The sequence below is a fragment of the Festucalex cinctus genome, chromosome 6 (assembly GCF_051991245.1).
Source record: "Festucalex cinctus isolate MCC-2025b chromosome 6, RoL_Fcin_1.0, whole genome shotgun sequence".
NCBI classification, from domain to species: domain Eukaryota; kingdom Metazoa; phylum Chordata; class Actinopteri; order Syngnathiformes; family Syngnathidae; genus Festucalex; species Festucalex cinctus.
Genome location: NC_135416.1, coordinates 7,930,524 through 7,947,844, shown reverse-complemented (window position 1 = coordinate 7,947,844; position 17,321 = coordinate 7,930,524). Strand labels below are relative to the sequence as shown.

Sequence of the window (17,321 nt, the reverse complement as noted above, 5' to 3'; positions counted from 1 at the left end):
AATGACACACATCTACAACAGTGACGTGAGAATAGAAAAGCCCACTACTAAATCAAATGGATTTTTAACAACAAACCTTCAAATTAGAATGCATTCAGAGTTGCAATCCCTCTTGGCAACACGCACGCACGCACGCACTAGACTCGAGTGTGGCCTCTCGACTGGCATGGTTATCATGATAATCCTGCCTTCTGACTGTCGTTCAGTTTGCAGCAAAAACTCTATTTCACAGAAAGCACAGCATGTTCCGGGTAGCAAATTGGTTTCATGCTTTCAACAAAACACCCAATAAAACGCTTGAGAGTCTTGAAAAAAAAAAAAAAAAAAAAAGCTAAATATGTTTCTCTTACCGCTGCGTCTCGGCGCTGTACTGACCCCGGCCCACGTGGTTGACAGCGCAAAGTCGGAACTGATAGGTCCGGGCAGGCGTGAGTCCGCCCACGGATATGTTGGTCACGGTGGGGTCCACCTCGGACAGGTAGACCTTCCATGGGGAGTCTGGACACACAAAGGAGACAAAACTGAGGGATTTAAAATAAATGAGTCATGGGGCGGCATGGCTCAGTGGTAGAGTGATCGTCTTCCATCCGTGAAGTTGTGGGTTCGATCCTCACCCCTGGTGACCATGTCAAAGTGTCCTTGAGCAAGACACTGAACCTGGATTTGCTCCTAGTGGACCTGGCAGCAGTCGACTACTGGTGAATGTGTGTGTGTGTGTGTGTGTGTAAATGGGTTAAATTGTAAAGCGCTTTGGGCACCATATGGTGTAGATAAAGCGCTATATATTTAAAAGAAAGAAGAAGAAGTCCATTTACAATGGATTACATGCAGCATTGTTTGCTGATAGACCGTGACAACTTTTCAAAAGGTTAGCTTGAGAGATTTGTACAGTATAGAAGTCTCAGCTCCTTTCAGATCCCCGCAGAGGATAAAGAATATACAACGGTCAGTACTTTTAAATAGGGATGTAATGTTATGTCATTATTATTATTATTATTATTATTATTATTATTATTATATTGTGTTTTATTATTATTATGTTATTATTATGTTATGTTGTTAATGCACAAACACATTGTTCCTCCACATATTGACTTGATTCACAGGCATATTACGTTCCCCTTCATCTGACGATTAGTGTAGATTTTTAACACAGAAGGGCCAAAACATCCCTAATGAAAATTAAACTGCATTAAAAAAAAATAGCCACCAGAGGGTGCTAGAACTGCACAAATGGAAATCAACCTGGCTTTTTTAACAGATGTGTTGTGATTTTAATATTGTGAACATGACGATGACGATATTGTGGCAGTTTTAATCGGTTTTAATCACAATACGGCGCTTATCGTTACATCCCTACTTTTAAAGTGTCTAAATTTGTTGCTGCACTGTTTGTGTTCAAAAATCAGTTACTTATACACTTATACAGTGATTTATGTGTGAGCATTAGCAGTGGTGACCAAATTCGTTCCTCGAGAGCCGCGTTCCAGCCTGTTTTCCACGTCTCTTTCCTTCAGTGCAGCTGAAGCTAAAGATCAGCGCATCGGCAAACTTTTCATCAAGCCTGATAACGATCCCGATCATGAATCAGGTGTGTTAGTAGAGCAAAACATGGAAAACCGGCTGGATAGCGGCTCTCGAGGACCGAACTTGGCCAATCCTGAGCTAGAGGCTGACCTGTGTGTACAATAAACTTCAACATTGACATGACATTAAACAGCTTGAATACTCTTTTTTTTTTTGAAGAAGAAGAATAATAATAATTGTTGACTAGATGCAAAAGTGTTGCTTATTTAAAGTTAGTTGAAAAAAAAAATCAGTCAAGTGATGGCTCGTATCTTGAAAAAGTGGATCTTAAGGCATCTCTTTAGTCAGCAAGGGTGATTCTAAGATCAAAAGTTTAGTGTCGTTTACAATGTCTAATGTCAAAAACTACATAGGTCACATTGCAATGCTTTCAGAACATGTACCTGTTTTTTTTTAACATCACTTTCAATAAAATACTGCTAATTTTTGTTCATGATATTGACATGGGAAATGTTTACGTTTCATCTGTCGAAGCCATACAAACCAGCCTGAGCGATATCCGATGAGGCAATAATGAAGGAGCACAGATGTTGATGTATACGCACCTTAAAATGTGAGGGACAGATGAGCTGTTGCCATCTAACCATGCGTGACTGACGCGTGTGAATGACAAGCGTGATGTTGGGAGTATATGCAAACAAAGTAAAGGCAACAAAGCCATTGTGTGACGCATAAAAACGAGAGCATCACGAGCAGCAATCCCGAGCACCTAATGTGTCATAAATGCGTGTGGGCGCACTCACACCGAGACAAAATAACAAAACAACTTTTGTCCATCCTTCAATGTCTGCGGGCTCGCTGTGTTTTTATCCCTTCACGCTTCTTTTCTTCTCCAATGAAAATATTTTTTTATGTTTTGCTTTCAACCTGAAAATAAAAGTAGATGTAAAATTAGTTAGTTCTATTCTCCTGACAAGTTAAAGAATACTTTAACTATAAGAGTGCTCAAAAAATTGAAATCTCCTCATACTGACACACAAATAATGATTTTGCAGAATACATTTCTTTATGACTGTATTAATCTGTCAGGGTTTACCCCAGTGCCTTACGTTAGCACTTGATGTGTGTAAACAAAAGGCTTTATGAACTGATATAATTCCACTCAAAACTTTGCTTGGTAATTACCTGAGGGAAAAAAAAATGTGTCGATCTGGGGAGAGGTACTTATTAGAAGAAATACGACCATTAAGAAATAGAATTTCAAGCACTTTTCCCCCCAAATTGAAGCACTTTTCAGGTTTTTCAAGCACCTGTAGTGAAAGGTGGAGTTTGCAGTTAAAACAAAAACAAACCAGTAGAATATTATCCATCCAGCTATGCATTTTCTTGACCGCTTATTCCTCACAAGGGTCGCGGGGGGTGTTGGAGCCTATCTCAGCTGGCTCTGGGCAGTAGGCGGGGTCCACCCTGGACTGGTTGCCAGCCAATCGCAAGGCACACAGAGACAAACAATCATCCACACTCACAAGCACACCTAGGGACAATTCGGACCACCCAATTAACTGCCATGCATGTCTTTGGAATGCGGGAGGAGACCGGAGTACCCGGAGAAGACCCACACGGGCACGGGGAGAACATGCAAACTCCACCCAAACGCGAGCATGGACTCGAACCCGAGTCCTCAGAACTGGGAGGCGGACGTGCAAACCAGTCATTCACCGTGCCACCCCAGAATATTATAATTTTATTTATTTTATTTTTTTTTTTAGTGAAAATCATTTCTCTGCCCCCATCTCATGCTTCTAATTTTTAATTAATTATTGTTTCTTGACACAGTGTGAATAAAACTAGCCACTCAGATATTGGAGAGACAAAAGGTGTGACTGAGGAATACGTCAATAATTTGCTCACGCACATCAGCGCTCACAGAGCTCATGAGGACACAGTGTCAATCCTTTCAAAACAGTTGGGTTAAGAATAACCCAATTAGGGTCAAAAAGGGCCTTGATGCACTACTTGGGTCGATTTGACCCAACCTTCTGGGTTGTTTTGTGTAAAATGACCCAGAAAGTTGGCCAGATCCACTACTTGGGTCAATTTGATCCAACCTTCTGGATTGTTTTGCCTAAAAGTTGGGTCAAATTGACCCAAATAGTAGATCGGGTCCTTTTTGACCCAAATTAGCTTATTTCTTACCAAATGTGGGTTATTTTTGACCCAAGTGTTTTAAGAGAACAACAAATGAGACTACAGGTATTATAGTTTCTTGCCCAGTACTTTCATGCCGATTTGTAAAAAAATAAAAAAAATAAAATAAATAAAATAAAATAAAATAAAATAAAATAAAATAAAATAAAATAAAATAAAATAAAATAAAATAAATAAATAAATAAATAAATGTTAAGAAAAAAAAGAAGGAATTGGAACGCTCTCTACTTCACGTAAAGAGATACAAAGTTGGTGTTTGAGGCATGGACAGCTGCATATGAACGGCTGCATAAGGCTGCAACCACTGGCGGGTAATGTGACCATTCCCATCAGGTCATCAAGTATGTTTTAATTGCGGGTACATAACAAAAAAAATACAAAAAACCCCAGTAACATATCATTTTTGTCAATACTCCATCCACCATAAATAAGTCATGCCATCAACTTTGCGTTGTGCATGCGCATTAGTGAGCCAGTGCGTTTTCTTGAGCAGAGACTCTATGGAGGTTGGCAAGAGTAAGTGAAGCTACATTCAAGACCCGATACTCCAGCTTTAAGCGCTGAGTTTACGAGTTGAACTTTTATAAAAGTTGGGCGCAAAGTGCCTGCCTGTGCACATAACAGAAGGAGAGAGGATGTCAGTGTGGCCATCTTGTCATTCTTTTCCTCAATCCTTCTTTCCCTCTGTGTGCCATCTGAAAGGGACGCGGCCTGCTGTTACAAACATCTGTGCTGACAGAGGGGCGAGAGACAGCGAGGCGGCGGAAGGGAAAGAGAGCGAGAGAGAGGACGAGGCTGGTGGGAGGGGGGGAGAGGTGACAATTTATTTATAGTGAACCAGGACGTACATTAACGCGGCAGCGCTATTCCCCATATGTCTGCCTTATAAATGAGCGTACGTCGGCGCCTGCGAGACAGTGAGCAAACAGCTGTTTGCCGCTCAGGGGCTATAAATTAGCCCCCGCCCCGACGCGCGCATACGTACTGTTCTCGGAGAGCTCCAACAGATAGTAGAGAAGCGGAGAGTTGCCGTCGAATGGACGCAGCCAGGAGAGCAGGACCGAGCGCGAGTCGGAGTCGTTGAGACGCGCCGCCAAGGAGCGAGGGGAGTGTGGCAACTCGCTGTGCGACAGACAGAGAAAAAAAACAACTATGAATGTAACATTTTTACAAAGAGAAAGTTTGACATTGTAGATCATAAAAGTGAGTCCACCCCTCACATTTTTATAAGTATTTTATTATAGTCTTTTTATGGAACAACACTGAATTCATAACACTTGCTCCAAAACACAATGACAATAATTAAACCACTGGCAACAAAAGCGAGTACACATCTATGTGAAAATCTAAATTGTGCCAAATAGCACCCCATTGTCATGATGTGACCCAGAGGAATACACGTATATACAAGACACCAATGACAAAAAAAAAAAAAAAAAAAAAAAAAACTTTTGTTGCCGGTTTAGACATTATTTATCTGTGTGTAGAGTTATTTTGAGGGGGCAGTAAATTTACAGTGTTATACAAGCCGCACACTGAATAGTTCACATTGTAGCAACGTGTGGTTTGTTTAATGTGGTCCCAAGAAGAGGTTCATTACGCAAATGTGAGGGGTCAACTCGCTTTAGTGAGCTCCTGCATTGAATAAAGGTCAGCACACAAGAGAGACAGGCAACTTCAATTGGATAAAAGCAATATATTTAAAAACCTTGGGTTGGCCAATAATGACCTCGTTAATGTGGACTATTTGATTAGTGGACATCAGTTCTGAGTTGAAATCTTTCTTATGTCTCTTCCTGAATGCAAGCCTCAAAATAACTTTTTATAACAACTAGCCTTTTCTTTTCAGAGCAGTGTTGCTCATCGTTTGAGCAGCAATTGTCAAATTTTGAGGAGCTATTCTTTTTTCTGATTAATCCACGGACCTGAAGGTAACATTTTATGAACAATTTGTCTGGATTTCCATTTTTTTCCCCAATTATATTAAGAACTATAGGACAGTTGTTGCAGTATATTTAACAGGATAAAAAAAAATCGACATACTATTCAATTGCACAACATAATCAGCTCATTATTATCATTATTGTTAATAAATTACAGCTTCAATATTTTTTATTTTATAATATCGTCCAACCAACTCAGGGATCGAACCTCCATCATGAACTGCACCTATTTGCAGGAGCACAAAGCCTGACCAATGAGCTAAAACTGCAGAACTAAAATAGGTCCATACAAATCAATGTAAATATAAATCCTCATACATTACTAAGGTATGTAGAGATTAATATGCCTGTACAGAAGCAGCGTGTTGATTCCACACGACACAATACTTGCTGGCAGTATTGTTCTTCAATGTGTTTGCAAATTTTGTCTTGGAAATTGCAATGCCTAAAATCATTTCAGCAGGGCTTCAGCCCACCCACGACCTTATAAGGAAAAGCACTATAGAAAAACAACGGATCGTTGGTTTCCAGTCATGTCCTTATGAAGCTGTTTCTTTTTTGACGTCGCTAATGAGTCGCTCCATATTTCGATACTGAAGTGAGTGTGAGGATGACGATGGCAGACAGATGAAGGTGATGTTAAAGGTGACAACGCTCCGAGAGGATACGAGGAAGAAAAAAGGAGGACGAGGGGAAATGAGATTGATGTTTTCTTCTCAGAGCTGACATGACGGCATTAATTAATGGATGAGCATCGAGAATGTTGGAGCGCTTACCTCCGCTGAGGCCACGCACACACACACACACACACACACCCACCTACACACCCCCACACACACCTCGAGAGTGACGAACACATGGATGGGCCTTGTGAGAGTTGAACCAATAACCTGCTGGTAATTAGTCTGTCTCCTCAGCCGCCAGCGTCTGTTAGCCTCAGTGACCCGATGATAGCGAGCTAACGAGAATGTCGCTCTCACGCACGCGCGCGCGCGTCCCTAATATACCGTCCGTTTTATTTTTAATTTTTTATTTTTTCTTCATAGGCGTAAACATGGAGCCACTCTAATTGACATGTAACTTCTCCGCTCAAGAACGCGGACCAAGTTCCCGCCCTCCCGCTCGCTCTACTGCCCTGCAATTTTATTCATATAGCATAAGTGTCGTTTCTAAATACATCATACAAACGCTTATTAATACGTAATGGCCCCTACCTGCGAGCATTCTCTCACGCCGGCTTTAATGAGGTGCGCTAGGTGAAATATGCATGTGACTTGATTTAATATTAGTGACTCATTCGGGACGGGGTGGGGGGGGGGGGCATACTTTGTGACAAATTTGCACATGAAGCAATTATTAAAACAGATGACAAATTCAATAAGCTAAAACCTTCTGATGTATATTTGAGCCAGTGCTCTATTATCTGAAGTTAGTGTGTTTCCCTAATAATCTCCATTCATCTTCTCGAACGCTTATGGTAATTAGTGTTACAGGTAGCTTATCTCAGGGACGAGACTTGGAACACGCTGAACTGGTCGCTAGCCAATCGCAGACCATAATATATTGACAAGCCATTCATTCACATGGACAATTTAACAATCTGAGTCTTTTGGAAGCTAGGAGGAAGACAGAGTATCCAGGGACAACCCATGCAAGCACGTCAACTCTATGTAGGAAGCCCAAAGACGAGATTCAAACCCAAAACCTGAGAACTGTAAGGTAGACATGCTAACCACTAGCTGCGTACATAAATCATTGCGTGTAATTAGCAGGAATAATAGAGACCATCTGCTGATTTGATGGATTCATAATCTCTATTTTAGCACATTGTACCTATTCAATGGAATGTAGAGGATTATGATTAATCAATTGATTGGCAACTAGTCCATTATTCGTCATTAGAGACCTAGTTAAATTTTAAATTGTCCAAATCCTTGGAGTGTCAGGATCTCAACAGTAAACAACAGTAAACACAATATACAGGACTGTCTCAGAAAATTGGAATATTGTGATAAAGTCCTTTATTTTCTGTAATGCAATTAAACATACAAAAATGCCATACATTCTGGATTCACTACAAATCAACTGAAATATTGCAAGCCTTTTATTGTTTTATTATTGTTGATTATGGCTTTTTTTTTTACTTGGTCTGAGGAAATATTCGAATATTTTGAGATAGGATACTTGAGTTTTCTTTAGCTGTCAGCCATAATCAGCAATATTAAAATAATACAAGGCTTGCAATATTTCAGTTAATTTGTAATGAATCCAGAATGTATGACATTTTTGTTTTTTTAATTGCATTACAGAAAATACAGAACTTTATCACAATATTCTAATTTTCTGAGACAGTCCTATATTTGCTGAACTCTGTTGCTAACCAAAACAGCAGCACTGAAGCCAATTTCAAGTGTTGAGTCCTATACTAGGTGGAGATGGTGGTGATTATCCCCGAACGGAATCAGGTTAGACAGACTTATTCTTTTTAATTACGTCATCTAATGTGGGTGGAGCCTGGCAGTAAAATTTTATGATCAATTTGAGGATTTGTCATCATCACTCCTTGCAGCTTTAATTTCATTCATTTTTGGGTGGTAATGTAAAAATGACTTCATGCCCCTTTCCATTAAACAGTATGCACTCGGTTTTAGGTATTGCTCGACTGAATATTGCCACATTCCCATTGGCCAAAGAAAAGTAAGCAATGCATTTGTCTGTTTTGTTTTTATCATCATCTACTTTGTAAGTGACAAGTGTCTTCCGCTTACATGACTTCCAGGCGCGCGGTGCGCGAATCGTTGCCCGCCTGCGAGCTCACAGTGCAGGCGTAATCCCCGATGTCACCTGACCAAGTCTGGCCAATGGTGAGGGAGCCTTGACGTACCGAGACACGCCCCCCGCTGGTGCTAAGGATGGGCACGCCTCCTCGCTCCCACTTGAAGCTGCAACAAGATGCACACATTTATTTAAAAGAGAACGGACTACAACATGATAACCCTCTCAAACTAACAAGCCGCTACCTGATATCGACCCTGGGGTCATGTGTAGCATTGCAGGCTAAAAAGGCCGTGGTGCCTTTGATTACACGCAGGTCAGACGGGGGCACGGAGATGATGGTGCGACCTAGAAAACAAAATAGTGATTAGAATGAAAAAAAAAAGCACGAGGAGAGTCAAGGCACTCTGCTGCTGAAATTTTATAGCTAATTTCGACTCACAGAGTCTTCATCGGGGCTAAAGTGATTAGACTTGAGAATAAAATGCACCACACATGTTCAATTCTAATTATAACTAAACAAATGTTTAAAAACAAACAATTATAAAAAGATTATATGCAGTGTTTCCCCCAGTGTTTTTGAAGCCTGGCGGGCCGTCCTGGATTTTCTTTACCCGTCACCACCCCCCAGTCAGGCATGGTTTAATGCTAATTAAAATTAATTATTTTTATTTTTTATTTATTTTTTAGTTAATTATTACTCCACAGCTTACCCTCCAGATGAGCAATAGTCCACTGATTAGCTGTAGTAAGACTGTTTTAAGAGCTGATTACGGTTAGACTCATCTAGAGGTATTTGCATCTACCAATAGGTCAGTACTATCAATATTTGTAAACAGAAAGCTAGCATAGTACCAATTACGATTGATCCCAGGGGCAGCACACAATAAAAACAGCAGAGGCCCCACAATTGAACCCTGTGGAACGCCATACGTTCAGTTATACATGTGAATTCATACTTTTATACATTCATGCTTTTTTTTTTTTTTTTTTGGCTCAACATAGTTAGCATGAAGGGATTTCAATAATAAAGAAAAAAGTCGACTACTGAGCACAATAAATTCCCTGCAGTACCGAAAGACTAGGAAATGTAGCAGGATGTATCATCACAAATCATTTCAGTGATCGAACCCAGGTTAAAACATACTGAATTAAGAGGATTAGTGCAGACTTTTCTCTTAACTTTGTAACCGTGGACATACCGTTGTTAGGTTGCACTTTATGTTGTGAGTTTTCAAAGCTTGTAACTATTTCATCTTTGTGTTTTATTAACATATATAAACACAAAGAAATTTACTTCATTTTTTCTTTTCTTGCTCAAAAATTTGACATGATAGCGAAAAAACAAGATCAGTTTTGGGTTCCGCACCCAAAAATTTGTTAAAAACAGCTGTCAGACCTCACTCAACAAAAATTGTGTTCTGCAGTGTGCATAATGTTACAATAATATTAAATAAATTATTTAGAACTAAAACCTCTGCTTTATTTTTGAGGACACTCTGTCTAATATGCGACAGTATTTTTTTGTGGGTTGTACTTGAAGAGCCGAGCATTATTTTAGATGGTGCTTGGTGTAAAAAAAAAAAGAGAACCTCAGCTTTGACGACGCAAACACAAAAGTGACAAATGTCCCAGGCTTCAATTGCATTTGTTAAACATGACGCTACGTTATTCCAAACATGTCCATAAGACTGCTCCCGACTGGTGAAAAATCAATTAGTCACCATTTAAGCCAGGAACTAGTGGAGCACAACGGTACAAGGACGTGCTTTATCTGCTCGAAACAGACACCCCCCGCGCTTGTCGTTGTCTCAAAAAGTGCTGAGTGCGCGCTATTCAATTCCGCTCATGAAAAGGGAATAAAAACGCGCACGGCCGAGGGCATCCGTGAGGACGTCAGCGGTTCATTCGCCCACGATTTAGATGAATCACCCGGCAAAGAAGCACTGACGGCGAGCATCCCGCAGGCCGCCGGCCTAATCGAATCCAGCAGTATTTAATGTGAAGCTGGCAGAATAAATGTAAAAATGAGCCGATCGATACGTTTAGCGGCCACTCAGTCGTCCCCCTGCCCGGCCAATCACATGATTTATTCGCCATCGCGCCTGCCCGTGACATCGATCGGCAATCGCGCGGCTGTTTGCTATGCTGAACTAATGCCGCCCGACAGCGACGGCTTAATTAGTGTTCGGCGTTCTGCGGCGGATACATATTGAAGGATTTCACGTAGTTGCTCCTCCGCCAAGGCCGTCACGCCCCTTGAAGTTTGTGATCTAAAAAATGGTTTTATTACTGTTTCCACCAAACTTTGTCAACACCTGTAGAAGAAACCATTCCACTGCTTTATCAATAAAAACTTGAATCATGACAACATTTAAGCGACTGTGAAGGTGATCCAAATGACGGTTGTTTGAATTCTACAAAGCAACAATTGAGTTTCATTATTTTCTTTTAACCTCTGCCAAAGAGGTTACGCTTTCATCACTTTGCTGGTTAGAAGAATTGCACAAAATATACAAAATTAACTTTGATCAAACTTTGTGGAATGAGGCATTGATATGATTGCCTTGGTGGAGGTTGGTGCTCCATTTGGTCACATTTCCCTCCCAAGCAGAAAAATCAATGGACGAAAGGGCCACTTTCACATTCTTCAACTTTATTAACTTAAACATGCGAAAAGCAATTTTGTATCGTGATTTTTTTTTTCATGAATTTTGGGAAGGTCTGCAACCCCGTTTCCCATTAGAAAAGATCCGTTCCTGCCCCGAGGAGAGCTCCAATTAAGCGCAAGCTGCAAAAAGCTAACACTCTTTGAAGCAGTGTTTACTTGAGGATCATCATTATCATGAATGCGACACTGTTGACAAATCAGACCTTGACACAGAGCAGAACGCGGAGGGAAACATTTGTGCTTCTGAAACTGAGTTATATTTATTCACGAGGTATTAAAAAGAGATATTTTGTTTCGACTTTAGTTGTAAATAGTTTTCCTGAAACTATTTAGAAACTCAAATTCAGGAGCGGACGGGACCGTTGGGATTTCGGGAGTTTCCCAAAGGGCTGGTCCATTTTTGGGCCAGTTGACACCTGCCACCCCACTTCCCAATAAATAAATAGTAATTGCCGCATGTTAGCGGTCACCATGCATTCTTCCTTACCCTGGCGACAAATAGAAATCGCTGGATTACTGGACGAATACGATTCAGTGCATGTTCGTCGTCTCTTCCACAACTCCCCACCATTGGAGAATATCTCGGGCCAGTCCGTCCCTGGTCAAATTTTTATTTTTTGTGGTCGGCTGCTAAAAAAAATCAACGATGTACTGCAAATGGCCCCCCGGCCGTAGTTTGGACACCAATGATTTATCAAGGTTTGGTTATAGTTGCAAAGGAAGGGACTATTTGGACAAAGTTTAGAATATACTGTATGGGCATTTATGGAAATTGAATTATTAATACTGGGACAAGATCCACAAACACATTTTGGAAAACATCTTTTCATAAGCAGATGCAAAGAAAAAAAAATGTTTTGTTTTTTTTTAAATTCCACATATGTATCATTTTTACATTTATTCAATTCATTTCCATAGAAATTTGCGAAAAAAAGCAAATAATAATAATAAATATATAAATAGTAAATAATAACGAATATAATAATATATAATAACAATAATAATGATAATAAAAACATAATAAATAAGTAAAACTAATAATAATAAATAATAAATAAATAATAATAAAAACAATAATAAAAACAATACCGATTGATAATCTGTACTTTTTTTTTTAAATAGGATATTTAAACTTTTGCATATCAAGAAAAATGAAAAACATTGTTGACAAAAGTAAACATTTGAATTTGGCCTAAATGTGTTAGCATTTTGCAGCAGAACCTTTCTTAAGTCTGGATGTGCTTGCTAATGCCAAGTGACTGGTGCTAAAACCTTCACTAAATTCCCATTAATCCCCATGGAAATCTGAAACATTTTGCAAGTCCAGCGCGTGTCTCACTTACTCCAAACAGTGAGCCTGGCCGTGGCGTTGATGGTCCTCTCCGAGTTGGAAGCGATGCAGGTGTATTCCCCCGAATCCTGGAAGCTGACGGGCTGAACCTGCAGGCTGCCCGACTGCATGAGCGTGAACCTGGGAACCTGCACGGAACCGCTTGCTAACACCTGCGATCCTAAAACACAGAGGGGAGGCACTTAATTAGCATAGAAAGTGCACGGCTACGGGGGGGCACTTTCGCCCTCCATGCGACCTTGGAAAATAAATCGTGATGTCCCGAACTGTGGGTTGGGCGAGTTGCATTTAAAAAAAAAAAAAAAACATTAAAACACTCAATAGCTATCTATCTAGTATCTATTGTATTGTCATCCAACCATCCATCCATTAGGGATGTAATGATAATGGCAATACCTTGATATTGCGATATTAAAACTGAAAGAATATCAACGTCGACATGTCACGATAAGCAACACATCTGTTGAAAAAAGTCAGGTTGATTTCCATTTGTGCAGGTCTAGTACCCTCTGTTTTTTTAGTAAATTTTAATTTTCACAAGGCATGTTTTGGCCCTTCTATTGTTAAAATCTTTGACGATCGTGCTATGTTGTTTCTGGTTCAACAAAAAAATAATACAAGGCAGTAAATATGGCGCCTCAAATGTGGTTTCTAAACAAGAACACCAGGAGTTGCAGTTTTTCGGCAGGGTGAGGTTTGGTACTGATGTGCGTCCCCAACTGTGACGGGCCCAAGAAGCACTTAAGATTTCAGACACGGTGTCGGCGTGTGCCTGTAATTTTGTGTACATGTTACCTTTCCTCCAGGTGATGGCAGGCTTTGGGGCGCCGCTCGTCTGGCATATAAACAAGGCCGTGTTGCCTTCAGTTACGACTCTGTCGGATGGGCGCACGGTGAACGCGGGAGGCGCATCTGAAACGCAGAGAGACAGCAAATTTTGGGAGAAAAGAAGACAAGGGAGTGATATGAGGTTGCAGAGGGGAGCGCTCATGGAACTTATGGTGAATGATTCTCAGAAAATCACCGCAGTCTAAAGACTGACGATAACACACACAGAAGCGCCCCAACATACAATACAATACAGTGGATTCAAAGTGACAAAACAAAGATCCAGTGGCAGTGGGCGAATGAATGGAGATGACATCACTGTCGGAGGACTCACTGGAGACGAGGAGCTGCGTGTGGGCTTGCGTCTCTCCGGCGGCGTTGCGGGCGAAGCACTGGAATATCCCGCCGTCCCCCGGCTGCACTCGCCGCACCGTCAGGCCCGCCGCGCTGGTGACCTTGTAGCGAGGGTTGGCCAGCTTGGACAGCGGCACGGCGTCCTTGTACCACTCTATCCTGGGTGGAGGCACACCTGTGCAGTGTGTAACAACACAAAGATGAGAACAAACAAACAAGGTGGGCAAATTTTAGCGCTCAAGTGACACTTTTGACTTTTTAAACAAGCAGGAGAGCCAGGTTAATTTTTGTTGTTGTTTTTTTTGGACAATAATATTTTCTATTTAGCCCCACTATTCTAAATACGGTATTCTGGTTGACATTGTGTTAGTGGAATATGAGTTATGGAGTAAAATCCAGCCATTTTTATCCATCTCGAGGCAGCAATTTTGCCACTTGCTGTTGGCTGCAGATGACATCAATGTTGCTAAGGTCTCAGGTAACAACCAATCAGAGTGCAGCTTCAGAAAGCATGTGAGCTGTGATTGGTCGCTGCCCGAGCAACTATGATGGCATCTTCAGTCGACAGCAAGTGGCAAAATGGCCGCCCCGTGAGATGGATAAAAACGGCTGCATTTTGCTGCTTAACTCATATTCCCACAAATATTATATTAATCAGACTCTCATGTTTAGACTAGTGAGGTCACATATAACATATTATTGTCAAGAAATGTTTAAGGTTGTCTTCCACTTAAAACAAACAAACAAACAAAAAAAGTTAAAACGTTCATTTAAAAAATCAGCAATATTTTTTTTAATGGAATGATTAAATCATCTAATTACAATGAATTAATCAAGTATGTAATACAATAGAGTAGATCAGTGCTTCTATTTTTTTTACACAAACACACACCCAGCGTATCCAGTAAGAATTTTAAAAAAAGAAAAAGAAAAAAAAAAAGAAAAAGAAAAAAGAAAAAATGACCTCGCCGAGCTGTGCAAACCCTCCACAGCTCCGACAATCTGTTTCCTTGCTCTCTGCTGCTATTAATATGTATGGGCACATAATGACTGCTAATAATATATTGATTGCAGTCTGTGTCTGGGTGGCGGGGGCAGCTGAAAAACACTCTGAATAAAATATAGCAGCAAATATCTACAGTATAAGCGGCAACCTACCTGACACGCATGTCAAATGTGACGGGCACGAGGCTAATGCAATTACCATCAGACTCCATTCTAATTTGTATAGTATGCGTGTGCGTGAAAATGCGCCATGGTAAGAACTCCACATTCTCACCTCAATCTGTCAGTGTCAAACTTTCCTCAAACACTCGCAAGGCGTTCTCCGTCCCTCTATGCCTGTCACTCTTCCTCCGAACCGCCATCGCTCTGCTCTGCCCTCACCCCGAGGCGCTCAGCCTATTTAATTACGCCCACGCAGTATCGACGAGGAACGTCAAACTTACTCGCCGCCGCACGTGACAGATGCAAGAATGTCGACTTTTTTTTTTTTTTTTTTTTAAATCCGTGTCCACTCCTACACATTAAATCATCTTCGCGTAATCCACTTTCTAGCAGCTGTCATGAACAATAGGCTTTGGTGTCACTGTGTTAATCTGCTCCTACTGCTAAATGCATTTATGATGTGCACAAACCACACGACGCGGGCGGGACATTGTTGAAATACAGCGCCGCCTTGAGATGCAAGTTTAATTTGTTCTGTGACCATGTGTGTATCTCAAAACATTTGTCAGTCCTCATTGAAATGAATGACCCCCACCAAAAACAATTTTTTGTGTTTTATGAACAAAAACTAGCCCTGTATATTGTTGTATTTTATGACTCAGAGCATTATTTTTAAACTGTGCATGTCTACATGTGCTGTTGCACCATTTTGTGTTCAAATACTGCTGTATAATCCTGATTATCAATGCTAACGTTAGCATGTCACTGACATTTTCATTATCATTAATAACATAAACTAAATTAAACTAAATTAAACTAAACTAAACTAAACATTTTCTGTCTGTTGACATAAAAATGACATCACAGAAAAGAGGTGAGTCATGATTGGTTGTTTTCTGAACCCACAGTAACTATGATGTCATTTTCAGTCGACAGCAAGTGGCAAAATGGCCGCCTCCTGAAATGGATAAAAACAGGTGGAATTTGCTGCTTAATTCATTTCATTTTCGACAAATCCAATATTAATTGGAATATCATGTTTAGACTAGTGGAGCTTTTAATATAAATAGTACTTCCTATTTCGCTACTTAAACAATAATCCAAAAATATTCTTATGTCGATACAATAACGTAAAGCATATGTGTCTTTGCTTAACAATCAATAAAATAAAATATCAACATATCAAAGTACTTACTGTATTCCAATAAAAAAACGACCGTGGAACTGTTTAGGGAAGGCTTGGGAAATATGAGAGGAAATCAAGCTCATATCTGCTAATACAAATATACAACGTACCTGTGGCCAAGCATGGAATCTCCACATTTCTGTCGATCTGAGCCACGATCTTCAATTGCGGCTGAGCGGACAGAGAAGGCGGCTCTGGAAAGAAAACGCGAAACATGATGATTTAACACATTGCCAATGCAATGATCCACTTTATTCTTGTACATCAAAAAAAAAAAAAAAAAACATGTTCCCCGGGATGACACACGCCTCCTCTGGCCCCTCTACAACATTTGAGAAGCATGCCTTTAACACAGTGACCTCTCGGTTATAGCCTCAATGTAGCAATCATACTTTTTTGCCCCCTTTTCATAGTGGCGATATAATCCTCCTTTGCAAGCCGTTGTGCGCTTTCGCCATTGCTAAACTCCACAGTTGGAAGATGATGTGTGAAACTCCACCATTTGAATATCTTTGACATAAAAAAAAACACATCAAAAAGTCATCTTCAATTGTGTGGAATATGAGCAACACACACAAAGAAAGTGTAAGTTTATGATGGCGAAGGGGGAACGAGAAGCTTTTACATTTATTATTCTTATTATTCTATTTGACTACGCCGGCTTTTAAGATGTGCTTTGCCTTTAAAGTGCATGAGGCCCGTATTGTATATTTATTGAGCACAGTTGGAGTCGTGTGTGATTTTGACTGGAGAAGCGTGCCATGAAGGAAAACAAAAGCTAGACGCTAACAAAAAAATAAATAAAATAGAGCCTGGTAGTGTGACGCTGATCAAGCACGCGTATTAATCCCCTTCAGGCAGGTGAGTTTCAAGGACCAAAACACACAAACACAAAGCCAAAGCCATTTTTGACTTGTTTTGCTGGTTTGGGTTTCAAGACGCTTCTGCTGGAGTCCCACTTGTGTGGCAGTAAAGCAGCGGGAAAACAACAACATGTCTATTGTTGTTCGTGGCGCCAACGCAACACACCAGCTCCCCGTGTCATACATATTCCGATTAGAGGGCAGAATAGAAATGCGACTGAATAATGAAGACCTTTGAGGCGCACGCACGCACACACCCGCAGTTCTGTATAGGAATTAATTTCACTGCATTCGGGTTTATTGAGTCCATATTAGACACAGAGCATTATTATTATTCATCAGTGATGCCTCGCAGCCCTCTTGGTCTTAAAAAGGGGGAACAAATCATATATTGTGTCTATATATATATATATATATATATATATATATATATATATATATATATATA

The 17,321-nt window shown here is 40.4% G+C and overlaps 1 protein-coding gene across 2 annotated transcripts in view; it reads right to left on the bottom strand.

Annotated features, from left to right (window-relative positions):
* Positions 1-17,321, bottom strand: part of sdk1b (sidekick cell adhesion molecule 1b) — a 270,446-nt gene that overhangs the window by 81,805 nt on the left and 171,320 nt on the right. For both annotated transcript variants that reach the window (XM_077524564.1, XM_077524563.1), the window contains 8 exons: positions 16,121-16,204; positions 13,638-13,832; positions 13,271-13,387; positions 12,468-12,635; positions 8,699-8,801; positions 8,447-8,620; positions 4,721-4,857; positions 351-498 (listed from right to left, as the gene is read on the bottom strand). In XM_077524564.1, the coding sequence (XP_077380690.1) occupies positions 351-498; positions 4,721-4,857; positions 8,447-8,620; positions 8,699-8,801; positions 12,468-12,635; positions 13,271-13,387; positions 13,638-13,832; positions 16,121-16,204 (1,126 nt within the window). The remainder of the gene's footprint in view (positions 1-350; positions 499-4,720; positions 4,858-8,446; positions 8,621-8,698; positions 8,802-12,467; positions 12,636-13,270; positions 13,388-13,637; positions 13,833-16,120; positions 16,205-17,321) is intronic.